Source organism: Gavia stellata, chromosome 17 (genome assembly GCF_030936135.1).
Source record: "Gavia stellata isolate bGavSte3 chromosome 17, bGavSte3.hap2, whole genome shotgun sequence".
In the NCBI taxonomy this organism is placed as follows: Eukaryota; Metazoa; Chordata; class Aves; order Gaviiformes; family Gaviidae; genus Gavia; species Gavia stellata.
In genome coordinates this window covers 5,497,175-5,519,509 of record NC_082610.1, presented here as the reverse complement: position 1 = coordinate 5,519,509, position 22,335 = coordinate 5,497,175, and the positions used below count along the sequence as shown (strand labels likewise).

General features: G+C 40.3%; 1 protein-coding gene across 1 annotated transcript in view; it reads right to left on the bottom strand.

Annotated features, from left to right (window-relative positions):
* NELL1 (neural EGFL like 1) overlaps positions 1-22,335 on the bottom strand; it is a 299,127-nt gene that overhangs the window by 256,752 nt on the left and 20,040 nt on the right. Inside the window, exons 3-4 of the mRNA XM_059825833.1 lie at positions 15,067-15,217; positions 115-285 (exon numbers count right to left, since the gene is read on the bottom strand). Of these exons, the coding sequence (XP_059681816.1) occupies positions 115-285; positions 15,067-15,217 (322 nt within the window). The remainder of the gene's footprint in view (positions 1-114; positions 286-15,066; positions 15,218-22,335) is intronic.

Here is a 22,335-nt window from a genome sequence, read left to right as displayed (position 1 = left end):
TGTGGTTTTTAAATTATATATTTAAAAAAAATTTCTCCTTTTGCAATTTTATTCCTGTGTGTAAGTAGAGAGCATTTTTTAAAGAAACATAAATTACTGAATGTATTTTCTTACCTGTTGCAGTCTACATGGAGCAGAAGGTGGGATGCACTAAGTGACACGGCAATCTTATGCCACTGTCCATCTGCCAGACGGTACGGGAACACCTCTGTTCTTGACTTCCCGTTAAACCTGTAGTGATATCTAATCTCATCCCGTAGGCCACTGCTCTCCAGTTCAAAATAGCTGTATTCAAAACATGAAGAAGAATCAGTTCCATTTTTTGGTTTATTCATTGCTTCTGTCACTTTCTTCTTAAATTCACAGACACAGAAGCAAACACCACATGGAAGGTCACAATCTAAAGAGGTTACACAGCACGGATTAGCTACTAGTTCAGTTTTTAAAAGAGGTAGAGAAACAAGTCTATACATTCAGTGCATTACAAAAATAGCAATACCAATTATGCAAAAAAAGCTCACGTTCAAATTGAGGTCCTCTTTTTACCCACAGAACAGGTTCAACTACAAGAAAATGATCCTTATTCTTTTCATCAAAATGTTTTGTACGAATGCAGGATTTGTAGGAAATGCAAAAATAAAGAACTGTACACATCATTACCAACGAATAAACAAAAAGCCATTAAGGTAAGAAACCACCAGGTAATCATTAAATTTGTATTTACTATTTGCAAATCCACTTCTTTAAAAAAACTGTTTACTTTTAGGACTCCCCTACACGCAATTGTGCTTAACTCATTTTCTGACTTTCATTGTTACAGCTTTACAAGGGAACAAAACTTCCTGGCTGGATGAGGTGTCTCAAGACCTGGCATAAACAACCAAACGATCAAAACCTTCAGTTGCCACGGTCATAGCAGAGCTAACAAAGTACGGCTATTAACTGGCTTCTTGCCAGTTGGGGGGAGCCAGTTCTTTTTCTAGGGTGAATTTAGCCCTTCCAGGTGGTAGGACATTGAAGTGTAAACAGTGAAGCCTTCTCTTGGACCTCAGATCACACAGAGTATTTACAGCATATCAAATCAAGGCGCTCTTTTTCCTGCGAAAATGAAGTCCTGCATATAGAAAGGAGGAGATGCAGACCTCCTTTTATAGTGGAAATAATTCTACAACTAAAGGCAGATGTTAGCTCGTCCAGCTAGTCTCTATCCCGATCTACCTCCACAGCGCCATCTTTTTCCTACTGGACAACAGCTATTTAACATGGCAGTTGAAAGATGGGTGCTAGTTTGGGGTTAAAAAAAAAATTAAACATTTACAGTAATGAAATCCACTTCCAAAAAATAAACATAACACAGAATAATAAATAGCCAGGTGCCGATTTTCATTTTTGCACAAGCCTTTTCTACCGCTTGGCTGTACACAGATCTTAACAGCCAGTGTGCACAAGCGTTACATGAGGTGTGCGCACTTCATCAAGAATAGCTCTTACCAGTGAAGAGGAGGCTTTTTAGAACATAACTGAGAAACAGAGTTCTTTGGGAAGAACTTATGAGATAAAACACTAGCTGGGAACATGTGCTAAAGATCGCAACTGGGAAGGGGAACACCAAGACAATAAATCTTGACCAAAAGAGAAACTCAAGCCCTCCTCCATCCTGCCAATGCCTTGCCATTACATTTTTCACGCAACAGATGAGCATTATCAGGTCACCTGAAACAAAGACTCAAGTGGCAAAGTAAAAAACACAAACAGATAAAGGCAAAACCAAAACTGAATGAAAACACGGCAGGCATAGGTACAACTAAAATACATGCAGTACAGAGCAGAAAAAATAAGAAAGGGTGGTGGCGTGAAGCAACTGGCCTGTTTCATGCACATAAAGGCACAAGAAGGGCAGAGAAACAGGAGTTTTCTAAACAGTAGAGCAGAATGTTGATTAACTACTACCACCCACCCACCCCTATAAATACCTAAATAATTACATTCATAAGAAATCTGGAGAGGATTTTTGTATTATTTCATTTTGATGCTCAGTAACAGCACAGTCAATATACAGAAGATACTGCTGCTGGTGTTTCCAAGCCAGAAAAGCACTAGAACAAGTACTATCAATGAAGTCATACCTACAAAGTTAAATGTTGATTAATTGCCATCTGCTGTCAAAGCACAAAAGGAAGTCATTAAAGAGACTTACTTTCTCTCTTGTTCAGATAAAGAGCAATGAGGCAGAAAACTTAAAAAAAAAATAAGGGAGAGCTACATAACATTCTAGTATCTCTCTCTCACTCACAAAATAGTTGTGTAAATATATATATATTTGGTTGATCATAGAAGCTTAAGCACCTGAGAGCATGACACGCTCCTGTTGCAGGAAGCACATCGCTTCCTGCAGTCATTCTTCCTAATCTCTTATGGCCACAGAGCTAATCGCTTACTACACAATGTTTTGTTTGTTAATAAAAAGGCAACAGTCCAGCCCTGGAAAGGTCAGTCAGAAACTGTACTTAATCGCATCTCTGCTCTATTATTTGAACAGCATAGGGAATCGCAAAGCAACGTAGCTTCTCATCTGACAAGCTTTAGCGTCAATAGTCACTTCAGGACTAAAACCAGCTTGTTGCTTAGGCACCGAGTTTGTGGTCAATCTCCTGACTAATTTATATAATACAGAAGTGACTATTTAAAATTTACTGTAATAGCCAGTGCTAACATTTTTACATATGTACACCTAATGCACTGCTAAGTGCCACAGGACTGCATAAAACACCACGTTTTACCTCTTCAGTGACAGGAAAGGAGGATGACAACAGACAAATGCTGCACCTATTTTTCACCACCCTTCAACAAGTGCAAATCAGAAGCAGGAACACTCGGACAAACAACAGTAAGCAACAGTCAACAAAATCCCAACAGTGGAAACTGGCTGGACTAGCCCGACATATATCTATCTCAAGTACTTAAAAAATGCAAGGCAATGTAAACCAACACTCTTGCATTGATTTTTTTTTGTTTGTTTGAAGATGCACAAATTCACATCGAGATCTCGACTACACACACACACTTCACCATGCTCACAATTCCAAAGATGTCATTGTCTTTTCTCTACCAGAATATAATTCATGTGCAAACAGCTTTCTCAATAGCAAACATCTTTTCTCTCCTCCTCCCACCACTCTAGAGGAAAGCCTCTTCAAAAGCAATGACATAAAGGCCATTCACTCCTGGAAAGAAATGGACCTGCTCTGTGTTCAAGTTCTAATCTGCAAATTGAGGAACAGAAGACAAATAAGTGGAAAAACATAAGCTTAGGTAAGAAATCATCAGCCTGTGAGAAAATAATTAGTAAAGCCAGAAAATACATGGATTTATTTTTTTTTTAATATCTATCTCATTTTTGACTTGAAATGCCATTGCACAAGTTTTTATCTACTATAAACCAAACAGGTAAACAACAGGGGGAAATTAACAGAAGCTACCATACAAGAGGCAAGACAACGAATTAATCTCTGACAGGTGTGTCTTTTTATAGGTACTTCCCAGTATTTTGCAAGGAAGAAGAAAACAGAGGAACAGAACAAGTCAGGGTTCCTGAAAGGACTGCAGCATCTGCGACTGCCTGAATAAACGTATCATCAGCAGGCAAGCGTGAACTTTCAATGTTGCCATGAGATCCATATCAAAAGCCCAAGGGAGATCCCTGAGTATCACAACTAGTTCTGCCTCTGCATCACATCTGCGTGAAGCCTGACTGGAATGGGTCTAAGATAGCTGCGTGTCAACTTCCCGCTATAGTTAGCCCACACTACCCTCCTCAAGACCTTTTCCAAGCAAGAGAGATGCGAGACAGTAATCTACTTGTCAACTTGTTACCACCAAATGATGGTTTCTCGTTTTATTTGTTATTTCTCGATGAGGATTTTTCTTTTTTTTTTTTTTTTTTTAAACAGACATGTTTAAAATGTATGGTCAAAAGTAACATGCATTTTGACAGATGAAATTCTCAGAACATGTGTATTAAGCAAGCTCTCTGTTTATGGAACAGCAATACTACTGGCTACTGCTGGCTTCTTTTATACATTTATAGAATTCAAATTCTTTTTATAGGTCTTTCCACAGTCTTTCATTCAAATCCCAATGCATAAGAGGGAAAAAAAAAAAAGGAAACACATGTTGCTAAATTCAGATTAATTTTATAGTCATCAAAAAACTCGGGATATTTTAAGATCATGCAATGTGCTTTACAGAAGGACAATATTATTCCACAATCAACTAAAGAGGCTTTACAATTCTTTCTGACAACTTTTGCAACTCCAATGTACCTCACACACAAATATTGTTATGAGAGGATAAAGCCCGACTCAGTCATGTTCAATGCTTTTTTTTTTAAGTCACAACCATAGTGAATATTTAACTGTGCATTTGATCCCTCATTTCACTTCCAAATCAGGAGAAAAAGGTGTCTAAAACAATATGGTAAGTTGGAAACGGCTGCTGTGGATGTAATGACCAAAAAAACTGGAAAAGTCATTATCAACATTAAATAAGAGCACGTAAGACACCTGAAGCAGAAAAAGCAAAGTATTTCTATAAGGTGAGTTGGCTTAATCCACCATCTGCATTAAAGAAACATATTCATCTATTCATCGTATCTGCCACAGCAGTGATCTTAATCTGTGACAAACACCACCATGTTCCATTCAAAGATTTTACTGCTGTCAGGTTGTGGAAGTGGCCAAAGCGGGGCGGGGGGGGGCGTGGATGTGGCTCAGAGACTTCAAATGAGACACGACCCCAAGAAGAGCTCTGGGATATATGTCCTTCTGAATATCCTTAGCATATACAGCACTTTTTATTCTGATCTTTACAATGCTAACACTTATCACAAGACCTTAAAATATCCCACAATGAAGACAGGGCACCATCTGGTAAGCACAATCCTGATTAAATGCTCTGATAAGAGCTCTAAGGACTAAAGCAAAACTACTTTTTGCATTCAATTCTGGAAATCTTCCCCTGTATCATGTTCAAACATAAATAAAGCAGAGTTATCATTCTGATTTTACAACTTCCGTCATTGCTGATCAAGTGCCAAATGAAGCCCCACAGCCTCTTTCAAGGAGCAGCACCAGCACTTACAGCAGATGCTCTTAGAGCTACTGAACAGATGTCCCAGGGCAAGGCAGCAGGCACAGATGGCATCCCTGTGAGTATGTACAAACTTGGGGTTGCCATCTAGTCAAAACACTTGTGCATCTGCTTAACATTGTGGGGGAGAAGGTCACAGAACCACAGGAGTTCAAGGATGCAAGCACCGTTCACCTTGCAGACACTGCAGCAACACTATGATGTCAGGTCTCTCAACTGCTGGACAAAAAATCACTGCCATAAAAAGAATCAGGCTGTTACTGAACAGAAGCTTCTGGAAAGTTCTGTCAGTCTGGTCAAGGCTCAATTTCTTATTTTTTTTATACCAAAGCAAATTCAAGGAAAGTTCGGAGACCAGCTCATTTGATGTCATCAGCTAGAAGTTCAGGAAGCTTCTGCATACATTTGGCTATTTGGACATGTTTGTGCACATAACTTTTTCCATTTCACAATAGCATCGTGCCAAGCAGAAGATCAGAACATTTAATGATGTTTAATGATAAAAATGGCTTCAGGCAAGACTGTGCTTTAGCATCTTTGCAGAAACATTTCTTGATGTATTCAGAGACAAACAGCCAACAAATCTGCATCCATTATCACGCAGATTTCAGGATTTTCAATCTACAGAGATTCAGCAATGAATCACAGATCATTACACTTTTGGCCTTTCCCTGTTCCTTACCACTGATCGAGTCTGTGTGCACAGTGGTACACGCAGCACATTTTTATTTTGGCTGTGCTGCCAAGTGACTCAGCCTGGACAGCAACATAAAAGAAACTGAGATCTTGTTCTAACACTCCCCGCTGGAAAGCGAGTCAGGCCAAGAGCATGCACTGGCTACACTATGCTGCAGATAAGCTGGCAGGCACATGCCCAAGACCATCGCCACCATCAATGAAGCCATACAGAGCAAAAGCAGTGCCTCTGAAACAAGAGAGGCATCTGGCTTCGAACAAAAGTAAACACTCACCTTGCAGTTGTCACCATGGTTCCGTACGGATGCAAAACTAGAACAAGTTACAGCTGTCAAGGCAAATATTTCAGTCGCTTCCACAGGCACTGTTCTTGTACCCTAGTTACTATAAAGCGACAGGGTAAGATCCCAAGCTCTGCAGCATCACGCATCACTCCAGACACTGGAGTTGGAAGAAATGCTCTTACATGCTCAAGTGTACAGATCTAGTCCTCTGCTACGTATGCGTACTTACAAACCATACAAAGCTACTTTCTACAGCTAGTTGAAATATGGACAGATTGAGAGGCTGCACAGCAAAACCATACATGCCAAATCTTCACTTATGTGGCATTAAAGACTTACTACTGCAGCAGAGATTACGTACCAATATCATCAAAGCTTACGAACAAAATCAGACTGACATCAGGTATCACAGGAGGTGTCATGAATAGAAGAAGGTTCATCTGTGACAATGAAGGTATCTTGCTGAAAAATCAGATTAACTTTCTATAAAAGAAAATGCAAAAGCTGAATCCCATATGTTGCACAAAGAGTCTATCAACACCTACTGCACTCCAAAAGTATTCCTCCTCTACAAGCAAAGTATTCTTCCTATACAAGCAAATCCAAAATAAGCCAAAACTTAATACTAAATTCTTTCAAATCTCTCAAGTAAAAAGCCTTAAAGTTCAGCTTCACTGTGCTGTTGGACACCTCAACAGGATTCTTTCAAACGTGTATCCTTTCATTTCAAACAAAAGGAACTAAATCCAGCCAATTAAACAAGTTTATTTTTCCATTCAGACCACTCTGAGGACAACAGGAATCATGTTACATTAGCCTAGCTTGAAACTTTTAGCAATAAAACCCCACACACTCACATTTTCTCTAATAAACGTTTTGTCTTCTGTTCTACAAATCTTCTACATGGCAGCTGGGCATGCAAGCTGCAAGGCATTAAACATTTATGATGCTCAAAATATGCATTTGTGTACCTGCAACTAGGCAAAGGTCATCCAAATACAAATTTACTTTCTTCTTTGATCATACAAAGAAAAAAAGTAACCCCAACTTCTGCCTGCCAGCTAAAAGACAGCTTGAGTCAGAGCTGGTACGAAGCAGCTACTCATTTTCATGCCATGTGTTGTAAGTATTGACCTTAAGCATTTTTGTTTCCATTTCGTATGTCTAAAAATCTATCTTCACTGCAGCTGCTACCTGCCTACTATCTCAAGATGACCTGGTCTCTCCCCTACCCATAGCAAACCAAGTAGGTAGTACAACACTGCACCTAAAAATAGTACTCTGTATTAGCAGGCTTCAGAGCTAGCACAGTCAGCAGGACAGAAAAGAGTCTATCATTTGAAGTAAGGTGAAGTCACAACTCCTTAGCTGCTACCTCTAAAAAAAAAAAAACCAAAACCACAAAAAACAAAAACCCCAACACACATACACGTGTATGTCCTCATACACATTTAGACGCAAACAACTACAAGAACCAAGACATCTCTACTAAAGGTAGGTATCTGCAAGAAGTGGCTAAATAATGGGAGAAATTGGATTTTATTCCCTCACAAAAAGCAGAGGTTGGTCTCGCAGTAAGGGATGCAGTCTAGTGTAACCACTCCTCAAAGAGATGGCCTCGCTCTCCCGCCTGCTTATTCCTGCTTCATCCTTTGCATCAGATTTAGCCGTTCAGGTGCAATGAGGCATGTCAACCCAATGAACTAGTCTGACAGAAAAGTAACCTGACAAAAGAAAAGAATCGTTTCTTTACATATCACCACTCCATAACCAAGTCACCTTGTACTCACATTGTCACTGTAACTCTAGCAAGGAACTCAATCCACAGTTACACTCTGAAGGGCTCATCACCCACAACCCTTGACCAAAGGTTAGTTTCCCCCATGCACCAGTGGACCATCCGCAGTCCACAAAGCATTTACATCTGAAGACTTTGTGAATGGGTGCTGACAATTTTTTAAGGCTAACCTAGGGCTCTGAGCTGGCTCAGGGATCATTGTGGGTATGCAGAAGCCTGGAGCTGCCAGAGTGACCAGAGAGCCCCCAGCAGAGCTGTAACCAAAGCAGAGCATAACTCTGGTCCCTTCCTCCCTCACGCTCATCACGCAGCAAGAACTCAGCTCAGGGGATCCCCAAATCCATAATCTCTAAATACCAGATTATAATAAAACAAAAGAGGATAACATTGCCTTTTAAACTAATGAGGTCTGCCACCTCAGTCAAACTACAGTATTTGAAAACAAATTACCCTAACTGCCGTGTCCTTACAAGGACGGTTCTTCCCTCTGATCTTGCTCTCAAATTCAGCAGCTTTTCAGCTATTTCTTATGTTATGACAAATTCCACACATTTCTGCCAGATTCCCAGAAAAAAAATCTTTTCCTTTGCACTCTCCCAAGGCCCAGCCACATGTCTGCTCCCTGCTGCTCTCTGGATGCCCTCAGCCTCCACCTGCCCTGCAGGCCACCTCCTTCCCTCCCCACTGCCATGGGAGCACTGGCAGCTTTCCACAGCCGGCGGTCATTAGGGCAGGCACTGCCACCCTCCTGCCTTTCAGAAGGCAGTACCTAGGGCAAGGAAAGCACACAGGCTTCATTACTAAAATGCAAACAAAAAATAAAAACCAGGCACATCACCCAGCCTAAAATCCGACCGAGCAAATGACCATCTATGAACAAAATGTTGCAAACATCTAACTATGTTATTAACTAGGAGAGTTACATTCTTAATGTAACCAGTGTGAGTAATAGTGTGAGTGCAAGCCCAAACTCAGCCGACACAGTTTCCAGAAAGTTGCCTTCAGTGCAAGTTGAAGACATTTCGGTGCTTTGCCTCTATCAGAGGGTCATAAAGCAAGCAAACGGAATAACTCAGCATGTTGGAGAAGACTCCTGGGTGACCCACACATCCTGCTCCTGGCTGACCACAACATTTCTGCATGGTCCAAACTCAGTTTTAAAGAGTTTCAAACTGTCAGCCACCCTGTTCCAATTGCCAACAAGGTCCAATCAATGTGCTCCGACAGCTGGTTATCAGCAGCACGTTAATGCTTCAGAGAGACAGCAATTGTCAGCCTAGTGTACATAAAACACCTGCTCTCAGCAGGGAGCCGCAAGATGGAAGGTAGCTCCTCAAGCAGTAACTCCTCTTTCACAACACATAAATCCGTGGAAGATGTACAAAATATAATAATTCTGCCTCACTTTGCTCTTTTGCATACTTTAACCCCGAGCACAGAAGCAGGTGGGCCCAATTCTGTTTCCATTTGCATCTCTAAAGACCTTTAAGGGAAAAAAAGCCCCTGCTTTCCAGTTTAACAATTCTACTTATAAATATTAATGAAGATGTGACCTTTACCCTAAAAGAAAAAGGTTAATGGATACATTTGCAGAGTTTTTCCCTTCCTTTTTGAAACCTGGGCATCTCTGAATCCAATATGCATATACACATCTTGCAGAGAATAATGTAAAACATAACATGGTGTAAATCCAATCTTTCGGGTTTACAACTAGGGTCAGAAGTCATTTGCATAGGTTTCTTTTCATTAATTAGGTTGCAGCATTTAATTTAACTAGCTTGTTACCCTTTTATGTTTTTAATCGGACATGTTACAGCCTGGTAGCCTTCCAACTGTTATTTGTCAATGTAACAGCTTTCTATCTGCTCCTCAAAAGTCTCAGAAATTGTTCGTGGTGTCCCTGGGGGAAGTATTCAACAATGTACTAGAGAGTCCCACGCCTGTTTCCCCTCCCCACCCAAAACTGACTTGCTAGGAATAAAAATCTTTCGCTATGAGCGTAACGCATTTATGAGAATCCCCCTGAATATTTATACCAATACAGCTTGCTGTTACGTAGTGAAGGGCCAAATTCTCCATTCGGTAAATCCATTTCACTATAGCAGTACAATTAGCTTGCAAGTTGCCACATATCTAGTGTGGCAGAAATTTTCTGAAGTTCAGGTGCTAGACATAGGTTATAAGCATAAAAACAAAGAAAAAAACTCAGAAAACTTAGAAAAAAATAAAGTTTTTAGTGCTCCCTGTAAGAAAATCTTAGAAACATTAATCTTATGACTCACTCCCTAGTTAGTACTAATAAACACGAAGGAATCTGAAGACAGACACAGGACACACACAAAATAGTAGGGAGGAATAAGCAACTTGGCATTTTACAAAAGAGTTAGTTTTTCATCCTGCCTCTTTAGTAACCAGTAAGAGTAACAGAAGCAACAACGACTTCTTTGGGAAGGCAAGGGAGAGGGGGCGGGAAACAACACACACAAGACTCAGGGACCTTGAAAAATTAACATAAGGAGACCTTGAGGAGAAGGTCAATAAGGATATTATCCTATTTCTTATGGGTAATTCATAGGTAATGGCTCCTCTGCTTATTAGTTTAGTTTTGCATATTCTGCATTACAATGCCCAATTTTTCTGCTTTCCACAAAAATAAACCAACGGTTCAGAAGAAAATCTTTCTGTGGAGGGCAGCTTGTTACAGAGCAAGTATACCCAACAGGTTACTTTCAAAAAGTCAAAGAGAATTTTGCCTGATGAAAGATTAGAAAACCTGATCCAGAGTTATTACCTCCCACGTCATGACCAGATGACGGCTTGGGGGCCAGAAGCCGGTTATGTGTAACATACTGTAAAGATTGCATTTCCTCTTACTTCCTTTCAGGTAAGTACCAGAGTTCCAGGTGATGTGTACTTGTGCTACTCATCTGATTTGAGGAGGTTTAGATTTGTACATTAGCAGAAAAATCATTCTGGACTCAATACTTCTTGATACCTTAACACCTACCACGCTTAGACATGAGTAGTGGTTCAATGGTGGCTACCTCCAAAAAAATCCCCAGCAATTAAAAGGTCCTTATTGAAAGTTTGAGCACTAAATGATTTGAAAATGTTGTAAGCTAGTCAGTGGAGTGATCGCTCACCAAAAGAATACTCACCACTCTTTTCCAGGTGCCTTACCCATTCTTTCCAAGCACCAAAACCCTTAGAATGCATTCAAAGTACATAAATGCTTTCCTTTCCCGCTCGCTGTAACTCATTATTTTTATAGACAAAGTACAGGAAGAGTTTATGGCTACTTTTTTTGGGGGGGTGGGTGGCACAATTTTCACATCAACAAGAAAAGAAAATATTACAGCAGTCAGTTGGTTTTAAACTGTGCCCCAGAGTAGTCAGGAAATGACAGTCAGCTCCTTTGGCGAAAGCCAGTATTTCAAAGAACATTAGCCTGGGTACCTGCACATCCTTGACAGATTTCTCCAGATACTGATCTTGGCCAGCAGCGGGAAGGAACCATCACTATACGCTCAACCCAGCAAGTAAGCAGCACAAAAGCAATGCTGACTTCATCTAATTTATGTTCTTGGGCTTTCGACCATGCAAGGCCAGAGCAGGTAAGGAGCAGGCAGACAGCTTTGGATGAAACTATATTAAATCACTGTGGAAATAAGGCTTCATTATGGGTGGGATTTTAAATATCTTGATGGCCTTTTCCAAGTGTCTTGGTGGTCTGAAGAGTCAAAGGTTGTGAGCAAAATAGCTCACAAAGATCTTCTAGGAAGAATTGGCTAGCATAATTCTCCAATAAAGTTTCTGCTTTCTGCATCCCCAAGTAACTAAATGTAATACAGGATGGACAAACATGTTATCTATACTTCAGAAAAAAACAAAATTATAATCTTCAGATTTACCACTGTATTCCAGATAACTACACACACAGTCTGCACATACTATCAGACTGTTCAATTAGACTTAATCTATGTTAATTAAGCTTTCCATTTTCCAAGCTGTATTTTAATACATTTGAATCATGAAAACAAAGTCTTTATCATCATTAAGCTGATTCAACAAGATAAAATATTAACAAAGATGCATTTTTCATCATTTTAGTATAAATCCTGTCCATCAAATGATATAAGTTAACAGCAAATGTCTGATTGTTGCGAAATATCCATTTAGTATAACAAAACAACACAACTGAATTACTGTCTCCAAGACAAGTTGTATTCATCTTATTTTAATACCTTTAGTTTCAGAGTTCCGTGCTATTAAAGAAAAATAAAAACCTGCTAAAACTTACTAGAGAAATTAAATATAAACCAAGCATTCTATGTATTACTACTTTACGGCAATCATCGCCACTACATACATCATGGAAAACTGTCTTTTGAACTAGTCATGCTGTTACGCTGGCATATGTGACTTAGACTGTATACATGTGCATGTGTGTGTATCTCTACATATAGATGGACCTTTTTGTTGCTTGGAATAAAACCTATGTGTCAACTATTAAATCTGTGCACAACAAAAAAGACATCTCCCATAAAGATACGAACTCTTGTGCCAACAGCTAACAGAGCTTCTTTTATTCAGGTGTTGTTGACCTCCTGCACGTTCTGGAGTCTCAAACTTTTAACTTTGCCACTTCTGGTATACTGATAAGTTAAAAAACATTAAGTCCTTAACTACAATATCTCCTATTTTGTGCATAAGGGAAGAGTTCTTGGCTTTTCCATAGTCAAAAACTATACTGGTTAGGTAATAAATGTACCCTTATACTTGTTCCCATAGGTCTTCATCATGCTGAAACATAATGATGTTTCTTACTATTCTCTTTGCATTGTCTATTTTCATAGACATATGGAAGGTTGAAAAAAGCCCGACAAAAAAAAAATTGATGTCACTAGAACAGAACCATGTTAATTATCAAAAGGTTAGTAGGAGCAACAATCTAAAAAGGCTTCCCCTGTGTCAAGGGCCTGCGCCCATTTCAGTTCACATGCAAAGCTAAAGATTAGAGTGACCTGAGCAGTTAGAGCAACATCAAAAAAAATATCAAACTGAAAGTTCTGCTGTTACATTGATCATAATGTAAGCAGGATCCTCTATAGTAGTGCCCCAAATCTTTGCTCTCTACTCCTCATCAATGTTAAAAAGTATTTTCTCCACTGTCATCCACTTTATTAATTTCTGTCATCACAGACCTAGGGGTTTGAAAGCACTATCCTCATCGAGTTCCAAGTGGCAACTTAAGAAACTACAGAAACAAACAGTGACTCTGTTTTAAGTGATACACGGGTCCAGAAAAGGAGAATTGCAGTAATCCATCTGACATTCAGAATGTAACAGCAGTCATTAGCAACACTGGACATGCCTGTTTCGACTCTTACGTAGAACTACACAGACTGAAACTACCTCAGTTACTACAAAGAACTACAAAGGTTTAAGTGAGACTAGCACCCAATCCTTCAACTATATATATTTTTGAACACGTCTTAATTTGAAATACTAGAGATAACCTCAGTGCCAAAAAGGACATCAGCAGAGCATTTTGTTCGATCAAGATTACTCCTGCGCAGCACCTCTCTCTACAAGCCTCTGTCTCTGCACGTCAAGATAGAGGAGTTAAGTAGCTAAATTCAGAAGAGGCCATACCTAACAATCCACGTGCCTTGCATTGTATAATCATCACTGCCTGTCTAGTTTGACCTTGGATTTTGCTGAGTGCACACGTGTCCTTACATGTGACAGTGTTCCTCCATCAGCAGCTCTGCTCCATGTCCTCTTTCTCAAATAAAACAAAATTAAAAAAAAAAAACAAAAAACCTTAAACTGGCAAACTGACCCTGTTGGCCATGACTTCATAGAGCTACAATGGCCTGGAAAAGCCTGAAGGAATTAAAAAATAATAACAAAAGGAATGACAGAGCCAGAGAAGGAAAACAGGAAGAGTTGGGGGGAGGGATCCTTGCATAATGTAAAACAATATTCTTATATATTGAGACTATGGCCTGGAAAATGAAAGAAGGAATAAAGTAAAAGAAAGAGACCAATAAGAAAGTAGAGGTGACAGAAAAGTATGATGAGAGAATAAGGACGTAGCAGAGTCCTTAGCTATCCTTGTCCGGACATCTCTGCTGTTGCGCTGGCAAAAGCCATCAATTTGGTCATAATAAAGCCACTGCCTTCTCCTTCATATACTCTCTCAACAAAAGGCAAGAAATCAGGCTAACAGTTGTGTATCATGTATGTGATTAACAAAATTAAATAGAAATAGGATTTTTTTTTTCCCCTAAAAGAAATGCCGCAGAAAGACTAGTATTAGATTTGAAACGGGAGCAACCAAAGAACTTCCTATTGCTTGTATTAAATCAGAAAGTCAGACTAGACACACAGCTCCTTCAAGCCCCAAGAAATTAAAAAAAGCACTCACAAAGTTACAAGTAGGAGACTATTTGACGCAACTCACACTTTGAAACGTGAAAACATCATCGGAATTGTATTATGGGCCATAATAAAAGGTATACTTTTTTTTTTAAATAAACTGATGTCTGCACTCTAATAGCTAATGAAAAAGACCTCTTTTTTACCTCCGACAATGACAACAAGAAAAAAAAGACACGCACATGAAATAAGAATATACTGTATTTATGCCAGGAAGAAAACACACACGTCACCATACGGAAGCACAAGTAGCTTAATTGCTTAATAGCTTAATTGCTGAATCTCAAAAAAGAAAACATATTATTTTAACATATTATAAAAAATAGTGAAGCAGGAAACACGTAAGTTTAACCTTTACGAAAAAGCAAACTCCAAAGTGCATACGATAAACTAGTAAGGGAAATTGCATTACAAGGTTTATAACTTCCAACGTGCATTGTGTCTGTACTACATTGGTTTTGATCTTTCCGTTTAAGTTAAAGTTATTTTACAGATCAGGATACATAAATAATGCATGCCTCCTAGAAAAAAAAAAACAACTGGCCAAAAGTAGCAAATTGCAAACTAGGAAGAAAGGCTTTAATTTACATGTCAGATTGACAATGTGTTGAAATGGTAGATGCACAAAATGGACCACTGAGAGCTCAGTATCTTTTACGTTGCTGTTGCTACAAGAGAGAAACAATTTCGTCTTACCTGTGCTCTAACTCCCGGATGGACAGTATAACTCCAGAAGTCGACGCCTTCTGTTGCAGGGTGGCCAGAAACGTGAACTCACTTTTATTCCGGAAGAGCTGAATTAACTTCTCACTCACATGGGGCGCTGCATGGATTTCTCTTTCTATATCTAAGAATTTTTTTTTTTTAAAAAGAAAAAAAAAGGGAAACAACAGTCCCGTAAAAATGCTAAGTCAGAGTCAGAAAGATTCAGATTACATTTTTCATTTTCCCAGCAATTTTTCGGTTTTGAGAGTCATCTACCATGCTCCAACACTGCATTTGTTCCATGAAAAAGCCCAAATGCCATCTCTGTCAGCATGCCCACTTGTCACTTTGACAAGTTCACAACTGGTCAGCTACTGATTTTCTGACAGAATTTTTAATGGGATGCTGAGCCATTTGTGTCTGCTGCGAGCAGATTAAGTTGCTGTAAATAAGGTGTGCTGCAGTCAGATAAATTGGCTCCTAAATTCTGAGAAATCTCAGGCACTGCCTCTCCCAGCACAATTCACCAAGCTCCAATTTCAGTTTTTACCACTGACTCCGTTACCACCTCTCCATCGTACATCAGAGGAAACCTGTCCTTGCACCGTGTAAGGCAGAGATGTATTATTGCTAATAATGCTATACGGCTGTGTTTCTGCCCGAGAAATAAATACAAGACACGCTTGCAATCCACTATCGTTTCGGGGATTTCTCAGTTTAAACAAGCAAAGCGTGACAGCTCATAAAATATTTATTATGCTACAGTCTGACCAGGCAGATCCAGAAATATTTCAGTCTCACTAATCCTGCTGGTGTCCAAGCGGCAGCATGCCTTCTCATATTTGATCTTCTAAGATTCAAACGCGCCATCTCCCACCACATGAACTTTTATCTCATCCTTTTATTCACAATATATCATCACTCCAGAAGATGATTGATGACAAAAGGGAGAAATCATGGCGTTTCACCTTCCCACCCCTTGCCATGTCTCTCATGCTGGGCCTTTGTCACACATTCGCAAGACCTGTGCCACTTGCGGTTCCTGGATGTCACAACCAATTAGAAGCCCGGTGCGCTTCCTTTCAAAAGGTTTAGTTTGAAGCCAGAAATGCCGGCACAAATTCTCAGCTGGTAGAAAACCATATAACTCTACTGAATCCTGCGAATCCGGCCCAGCATGAATGCTGTAACACACAAAGGAGCAATGAGATTTACAATTCAGAATTTCACTGCAGGAAAAAATACATTGTGTCATTAAATGAGGCTTTGCAGACAGAAAGAGGACAGACTGGCTTGAAAAACAACCTGAAACTCAGAAATGCAACTACTGAGGGAATGCCATGGACTGAAACTAAACTCCAAGGAAAAAGTATTCAAGCATGTTTTGTAATTGGGTGTCTCAATTTTTCCTGTGCAGCTTTAAGCCCTCCAAATGAACCTACGCACTCAGAATGCCTAACACACTTGCACTCTGAAAAGCTCACCTCTGAAAAGTACTGCAAATTAGACATCAAGAATCACTAGTCATCATTTGAAAATCTTTGCCAGACACTCAAATTCACCTGACAAATAAATATAACGCCCACTTTACAGCATCAGACTATTTGTCTGTCCAACACCACTTTTATCATAGCAGAGGACAAAGCTTCAAAGAACAGGAATCACTTCCACTGCCATCAAAAGGGGGAATGGAGGAATAAACAATCCAACACAGAAGACCAGATTTTGTCTTTATCTATAAGATTTCATTATCTGTATCATTATCTTCACCTAGCAGGTGTTATTACTGGTCACAAATACTATCTAGTTTCTTTAAAAAAAGCTGATGCAGTGTGCTGGTTTTGGCTGGGATAGAGTTAATTTTCTTCATAGTAGCTAGTATAGGGCTGTGTTTTGGATTTGTACTAAAAACAGTATTGATACACAGGGATGTTTTAGTTACTGCTGAGCAGTGCTTACACAGAGCCAAGGCCTTTTCTGCTTCTCACACCGCCCCGCCAGCAAGTAGGCTGGGGGTGCACAAGAACTTGGGAGGGGACACAGCCGGGACAGCTGAGCCCAACTGACCAAAGGGATATTCCATACCATATGATGTCATGCTCAGTATATAAACTAGGGGGAAAGCTGGCCGGGGGACCGCTGCTTGGGCTGGGCATCGGTCGGAGGGTGGTGAGCAATTGTTTTCATTTGCATCACTTGCCTTTCTTGTTTGTTGTTGTTTTCATTACAATTTTTATTATCATTGTTATTATTATTTTACTTCATTTCACTTATTAAACTGTTTTTATCTCAACCCACGAGCTTTCTTGCTTTTACTTTTCCTATTCTCTCCCCCATCCCACTGGGGCAGGGGGGGAGTGAGTGAGCGGCTGTGTGCTGCTTAGTTGCCAGCTGGGCTTAAACCACGACATGCAGGAGACACGAAACTGTGTCCCATATACCAGCAAGTTCTCTGATACCCATTTCGCTATCTACACAGACAGACAATCCACTGGTACTAAGTTCCAAGGCACAAGTAAGACTCAGAGATAAAATGTTTTGAAGGTTAAGAATCTCAGTATCTTACAAAATTTTCTGTTGTTTGTTTCTTAAAGGTGTCATAATTGCCAGAAATAAAATACGACTTACCAAAGCTTTCAAAAATTCTTTCGCATGAAAGCATAGGCAGTGCCGTCAGTGGAACATATATGTTAAAACTTCAGTCAAGCCTTTCAAAGTCCAACATTTTCTCATGTTGGGGGACCCAGATATAAAGCTACATCCTGCCATCTATCCACCAAATTTTATACAAAAATATAGGATTCTTTAGCTGGAATCATGAATGAATAATCTATGCAATGACTACTCCAATTAGAAACTTAATTTGAAATATTGTGTTTTACCCTACCACCTTTTCATAGGCATGAATACAGCAAAAGCACATGCAATGTCTTGTATCCATTCTCTGTTGATTAAAATCAATATATGCCATAGATAAAAAAAGTCTAAGTATAGTGCTCTTTCTTTGAAGTAGGTCTACTCAAAGTCTACTCTACTTTGAGCCGGTACCAGTGCCTAGGAACACCCGCTACCACTAGACAACTGAAAACTTACTTGCAGATGCAGAAATGCTGTTCTTCATAACTCAACCTCAGTAACTACAACAAGGGGAGTTTCCCAGCAATTGAGCGACGAGATGGCAAACGCAACCCGACAGCCGGCAACTGGCCTCATAAGCTGAGGAGCCCACCGTGGCTCATGAGGATCCACAGGGCACGCGGCGTGGCATTACGGAGATGACAAACCTGCCAGGGTGCTGAGCACAGCCCTGGGCTCGCAACCTGGGGCCCCACTGCTGGGAAGGAGCCGCGTGAGGCCTCGCTGAGGGCATGGCCCAGCTGGCACTGCATCACCCCAGCTCCTGTGCCCCATGGGACAGCTCCCCCACACCTTTCCGGTGCGCGATGGCCGGGTATGTCATCTGTTTGTGTTTTGCTCGATTTCTGCGGAAAGTACCATATAAATGAACTGGGAGTACGATCCATTTAGAATAAGAGCTTTCTATTTTCAGGTTGCTTTTCACACTTCAGAAAAAGAAAAATTGAGAATACATACACCCCCTCACCGCAGGTGCCTGAAAGGGAAAATACTTTTTATGCTCTCTATAAAAATAACTGTCTGCTCGTAATGAAAAGTTGTATTTCCTACATAATATAGAACAATATAGGTTTATACAGTAATCTTCAGTGAAACATCTCTTCATGCTCGAATGATAATGCAATCTCAGCAAAATAAATAAATAAATAAATACAGATACAACTTTCATATGCCCTTCTATGTGATTATATTTTCTTAATTTGAAATACTGACTGTCTGGAGGTTTGTTGTGTTGGTTTTTTTTTTTCCAACATACCAGAGTGTTTCTAAAATAAAACAAGCAAAAAAAGCAAACATACACAGTTATTTGAAAGTACAACAGATACAAATCATCTCAGAGCATCAAGTAAAGGCAACTTTCTACCTTCAGCAAAACAGAAGCAGAAGACACACCTATGTCAAAAAGACAGCATATTTGTTGTTTAATTTTAACTCCTTGTTTTAAGCCACAGGTCTAAGGAAGAAGTGCGAAACACAAAGCAACAGTGCAGTTTGCCAGGACAGCCAAACCCACTGAGCACCTGCCATCCCACATTTCCCTGCCTGGTGCCATCTTCCCCATTCCCAGGGACACCACCTTGCCTTCTCCTGGCTGCTTTGTCCTGCATGAGCCCGTTCAGCCCCCAACCAGCACGGCCTTACCAAGCCAAAAGGAGCTAGCAGAGGAACCGGCATCCAGGGCTACGCTTATGCAGGGGCTCAGCAGCCACGGCACGACTCTGGCCAGGATCTGCAGAGGAGGACCACGGCACCCTGCTTAGCTGCAGCAAGCTCTTACATGCTCAGCCACCTCGATGAATCTTACCTGCAACTGCAATTACTCACGATACTCACTTTCAGCACCTTCAAAATAAGTCTCAAATTTTTATTTTAGCATGGGTTTGTTTTCATTTCATAAGACTGGTCCAGATGAAAGCTAATGCTGCAGCAGATGTCAGGGCAAGCTTTACCTTGTACTTAATGAAATGTACAGGCATTTCAATACACACCAACCCTACATAACAAATGGAATTAAGAAGGATCAGGATGAGTCTTTACAAACCTGATTTAGGCCCTCAACTCACATCTTCCTGTGTGGATCCACTGCTCTTACGCATCACCAGCTCCGGCAACTAAAAATTAAAACCTCAGGCTTTTGCCACTTCTAGCCCTGACCATGTTAGAGGCCCCAAATAAGACAAAGGGAGAAGCTGGCTTCCGTTCCATTAGAAAGAGTGTAATAAAATTATCACCACACAGAAGCAGACAAAATGAGTTAGAGAAAGAAAAGAGTAGTGCTAGGAAAGCAGGCAAAGTTCTTGCCAAACTTACTTCGAAGACGGTGTCAACAATCCATGGTACAAAGGGAAGTATGTGACCGTTTGGGCTGGAATTTTAAGCAATGAAAAATGTGCACCAGTTCGTATGAGCTGAATCCAAATCCATCCGGGAAATCATTTTTCTTTAATAGATGCTTCCATTAGAGAAAAATACTAAAATTCAGTTCTAAATCAACTCATGTTTTCTGAAGCAACAACTATGTTTCATCATTCACTAGCCTGCTTAAATACCTTTTGCTATTACCTCCTTACTTGGGTAGGGAACATACTGCAAAACACATTGCTTTATTGGTACCTTCAATCATTTTAAAGCTATTTGTTTCAACACGCTTTCAGGAGAACTTTTGCACAGTCATTTTGGACAAGCAAGTAGAATTTAACCTTGCAACAACAGAGAATCTGGATCGCAGCTACAGCAATTAAAGAATCAAATATTGCAGCACATTGGCTTTTACCTTGCTATGGGCAAAATCCAATAAAACTGAACTCTCTATTAAAAGAAAAAAAAACCAAAAAATGACCCAAAAAAAACCCCCACAGTGCCCCATTTTAAGTCATCAGCTTTCCAAAAATGGAACCAAGTGGAGAAGGAGGATCTAAAACTAGCAACTCCCAGTGTAGACAGTTTCTAAAAGTTGCTCCGAATGAAAACACACCACAGTTTCACAAAAACATTCTGCTCACTGAAGGCAGGAGCTTCATCAAAGCCTCTGAGTCCAACGAAGGCAGATGCTTCATCAAAGCCTTCAAGTCCAAGTGATCCACTGCACAGGCTCCTTTCTGCACATTGGTCCCACAAATCATCTTTCGAAGAACTGGTCAAAAAAACCAAAAAACCAAACGACCCCAAACACTCCTGGTGATAGATGCCCATTCCTTCCTACTCCTCTAAAACCATCCCTCAGTCCACACAAGTCACAAGCAGATCCAAAAGTTCACGGAAGGATGCTGATACCAACCATGGGGATCTCCTCCAGGAAGAAGTCATTTCACTAACAAGCAGGGAAACACTTCAGGTAGTTGTCCCTCCCTGCCTAGCAAGGGCAAAATGTAGTTATCTGCAGATAGCACCCATTTTTTATTTTAAGCTGTGGGGAGAAAATTCACACAAATTTCTCCTTATATACAAGCAAAAAAAGACTTTGCAACAGGCTCCCGTCACAGGAATAGGCACAGAGCCATCCATATCCCTCAGAGCATTTTGGGTGCTCAATTTGGCTATCAGCACTAAGGCTCAAGACAGCCCACACCGCGCTGCAGGGACCCACCAGCCAAGTAGCAGCATACCTAGACATGACCTAAGCGCAGACCCAAAATCATCCACCACGCCCACCACTCACCTACACTGCTTCCAAGCCAGGCTAAAGCATGGGTTTTAGCAAGCTGTGGGGTACTGCCAAGGGAAAATACATGCAAGCTTACAATAAGGTGCTGAGCAGGCACCACGCTGCTCTCAGGGGGCCCCCTACACTGGTACAGTGGGGACCGGCACCGCCTGTTCTACCTGCCAGCAACCCAGAGAAAGGGCTCAAAACACCTCTCCCTTCCCTTTAAAACTATGCTACCAGGGAGGACTAAAGAAGGCGTGATGTTTTCTCATGAGTACATCTCTGCTTCTAGGTATTCTCACCGGTACAAAACGACATTGTAAATGCTTTTGCCTTGCTAGCTCCACTCGGAGTCAGTAATAAACAGTAGGAAATCACATTCAACAGCTCAGCTTTCTAAATTAAGATTATTCATTATAAATCACTTTTTACATGTTGCTTCAAACACTGTTTCTCAAGAATAAGATCCGTCTGCAGTGAAATGCTTGGTGATTTTAATATGCAAACCTCCTACAGAGATGATGTCTCATTTTAATTATTGTTTCGGTTTAATGGGTTTTCATTAAATTAGAGGATGGAGCAATTACCAGGGTGAACAGCTAATGTTACAAAGGTAAGTTCCCATGACTATACAGCAAAAGCAGTTCTGCTAGAGAAGGTGGAAAAATAGTATAATTCAATGTAAACTCTCCTTTTGCATGACGTAAAACTACGCTGGCAATAAGGGTTCATATATTGCTGTCATTTTGATGCACGTGTTTGTAAACTACTTTACGACTAGGTCTCTCCTAACAAAATTAATCTAGCATTTAAAATTATATATATATTTCATTCCTCTCAGGAAGCTATTGCAAACCCAATCCTAAAACTCCAGATGCCAGGGACAGCAGAATTTTGAGTCACTAAAGAAATCAAACGGAGACTACTTATCAAATCACAGTTTCTCCCCAACCAATAATTTAGTTGATTCAGTGGCT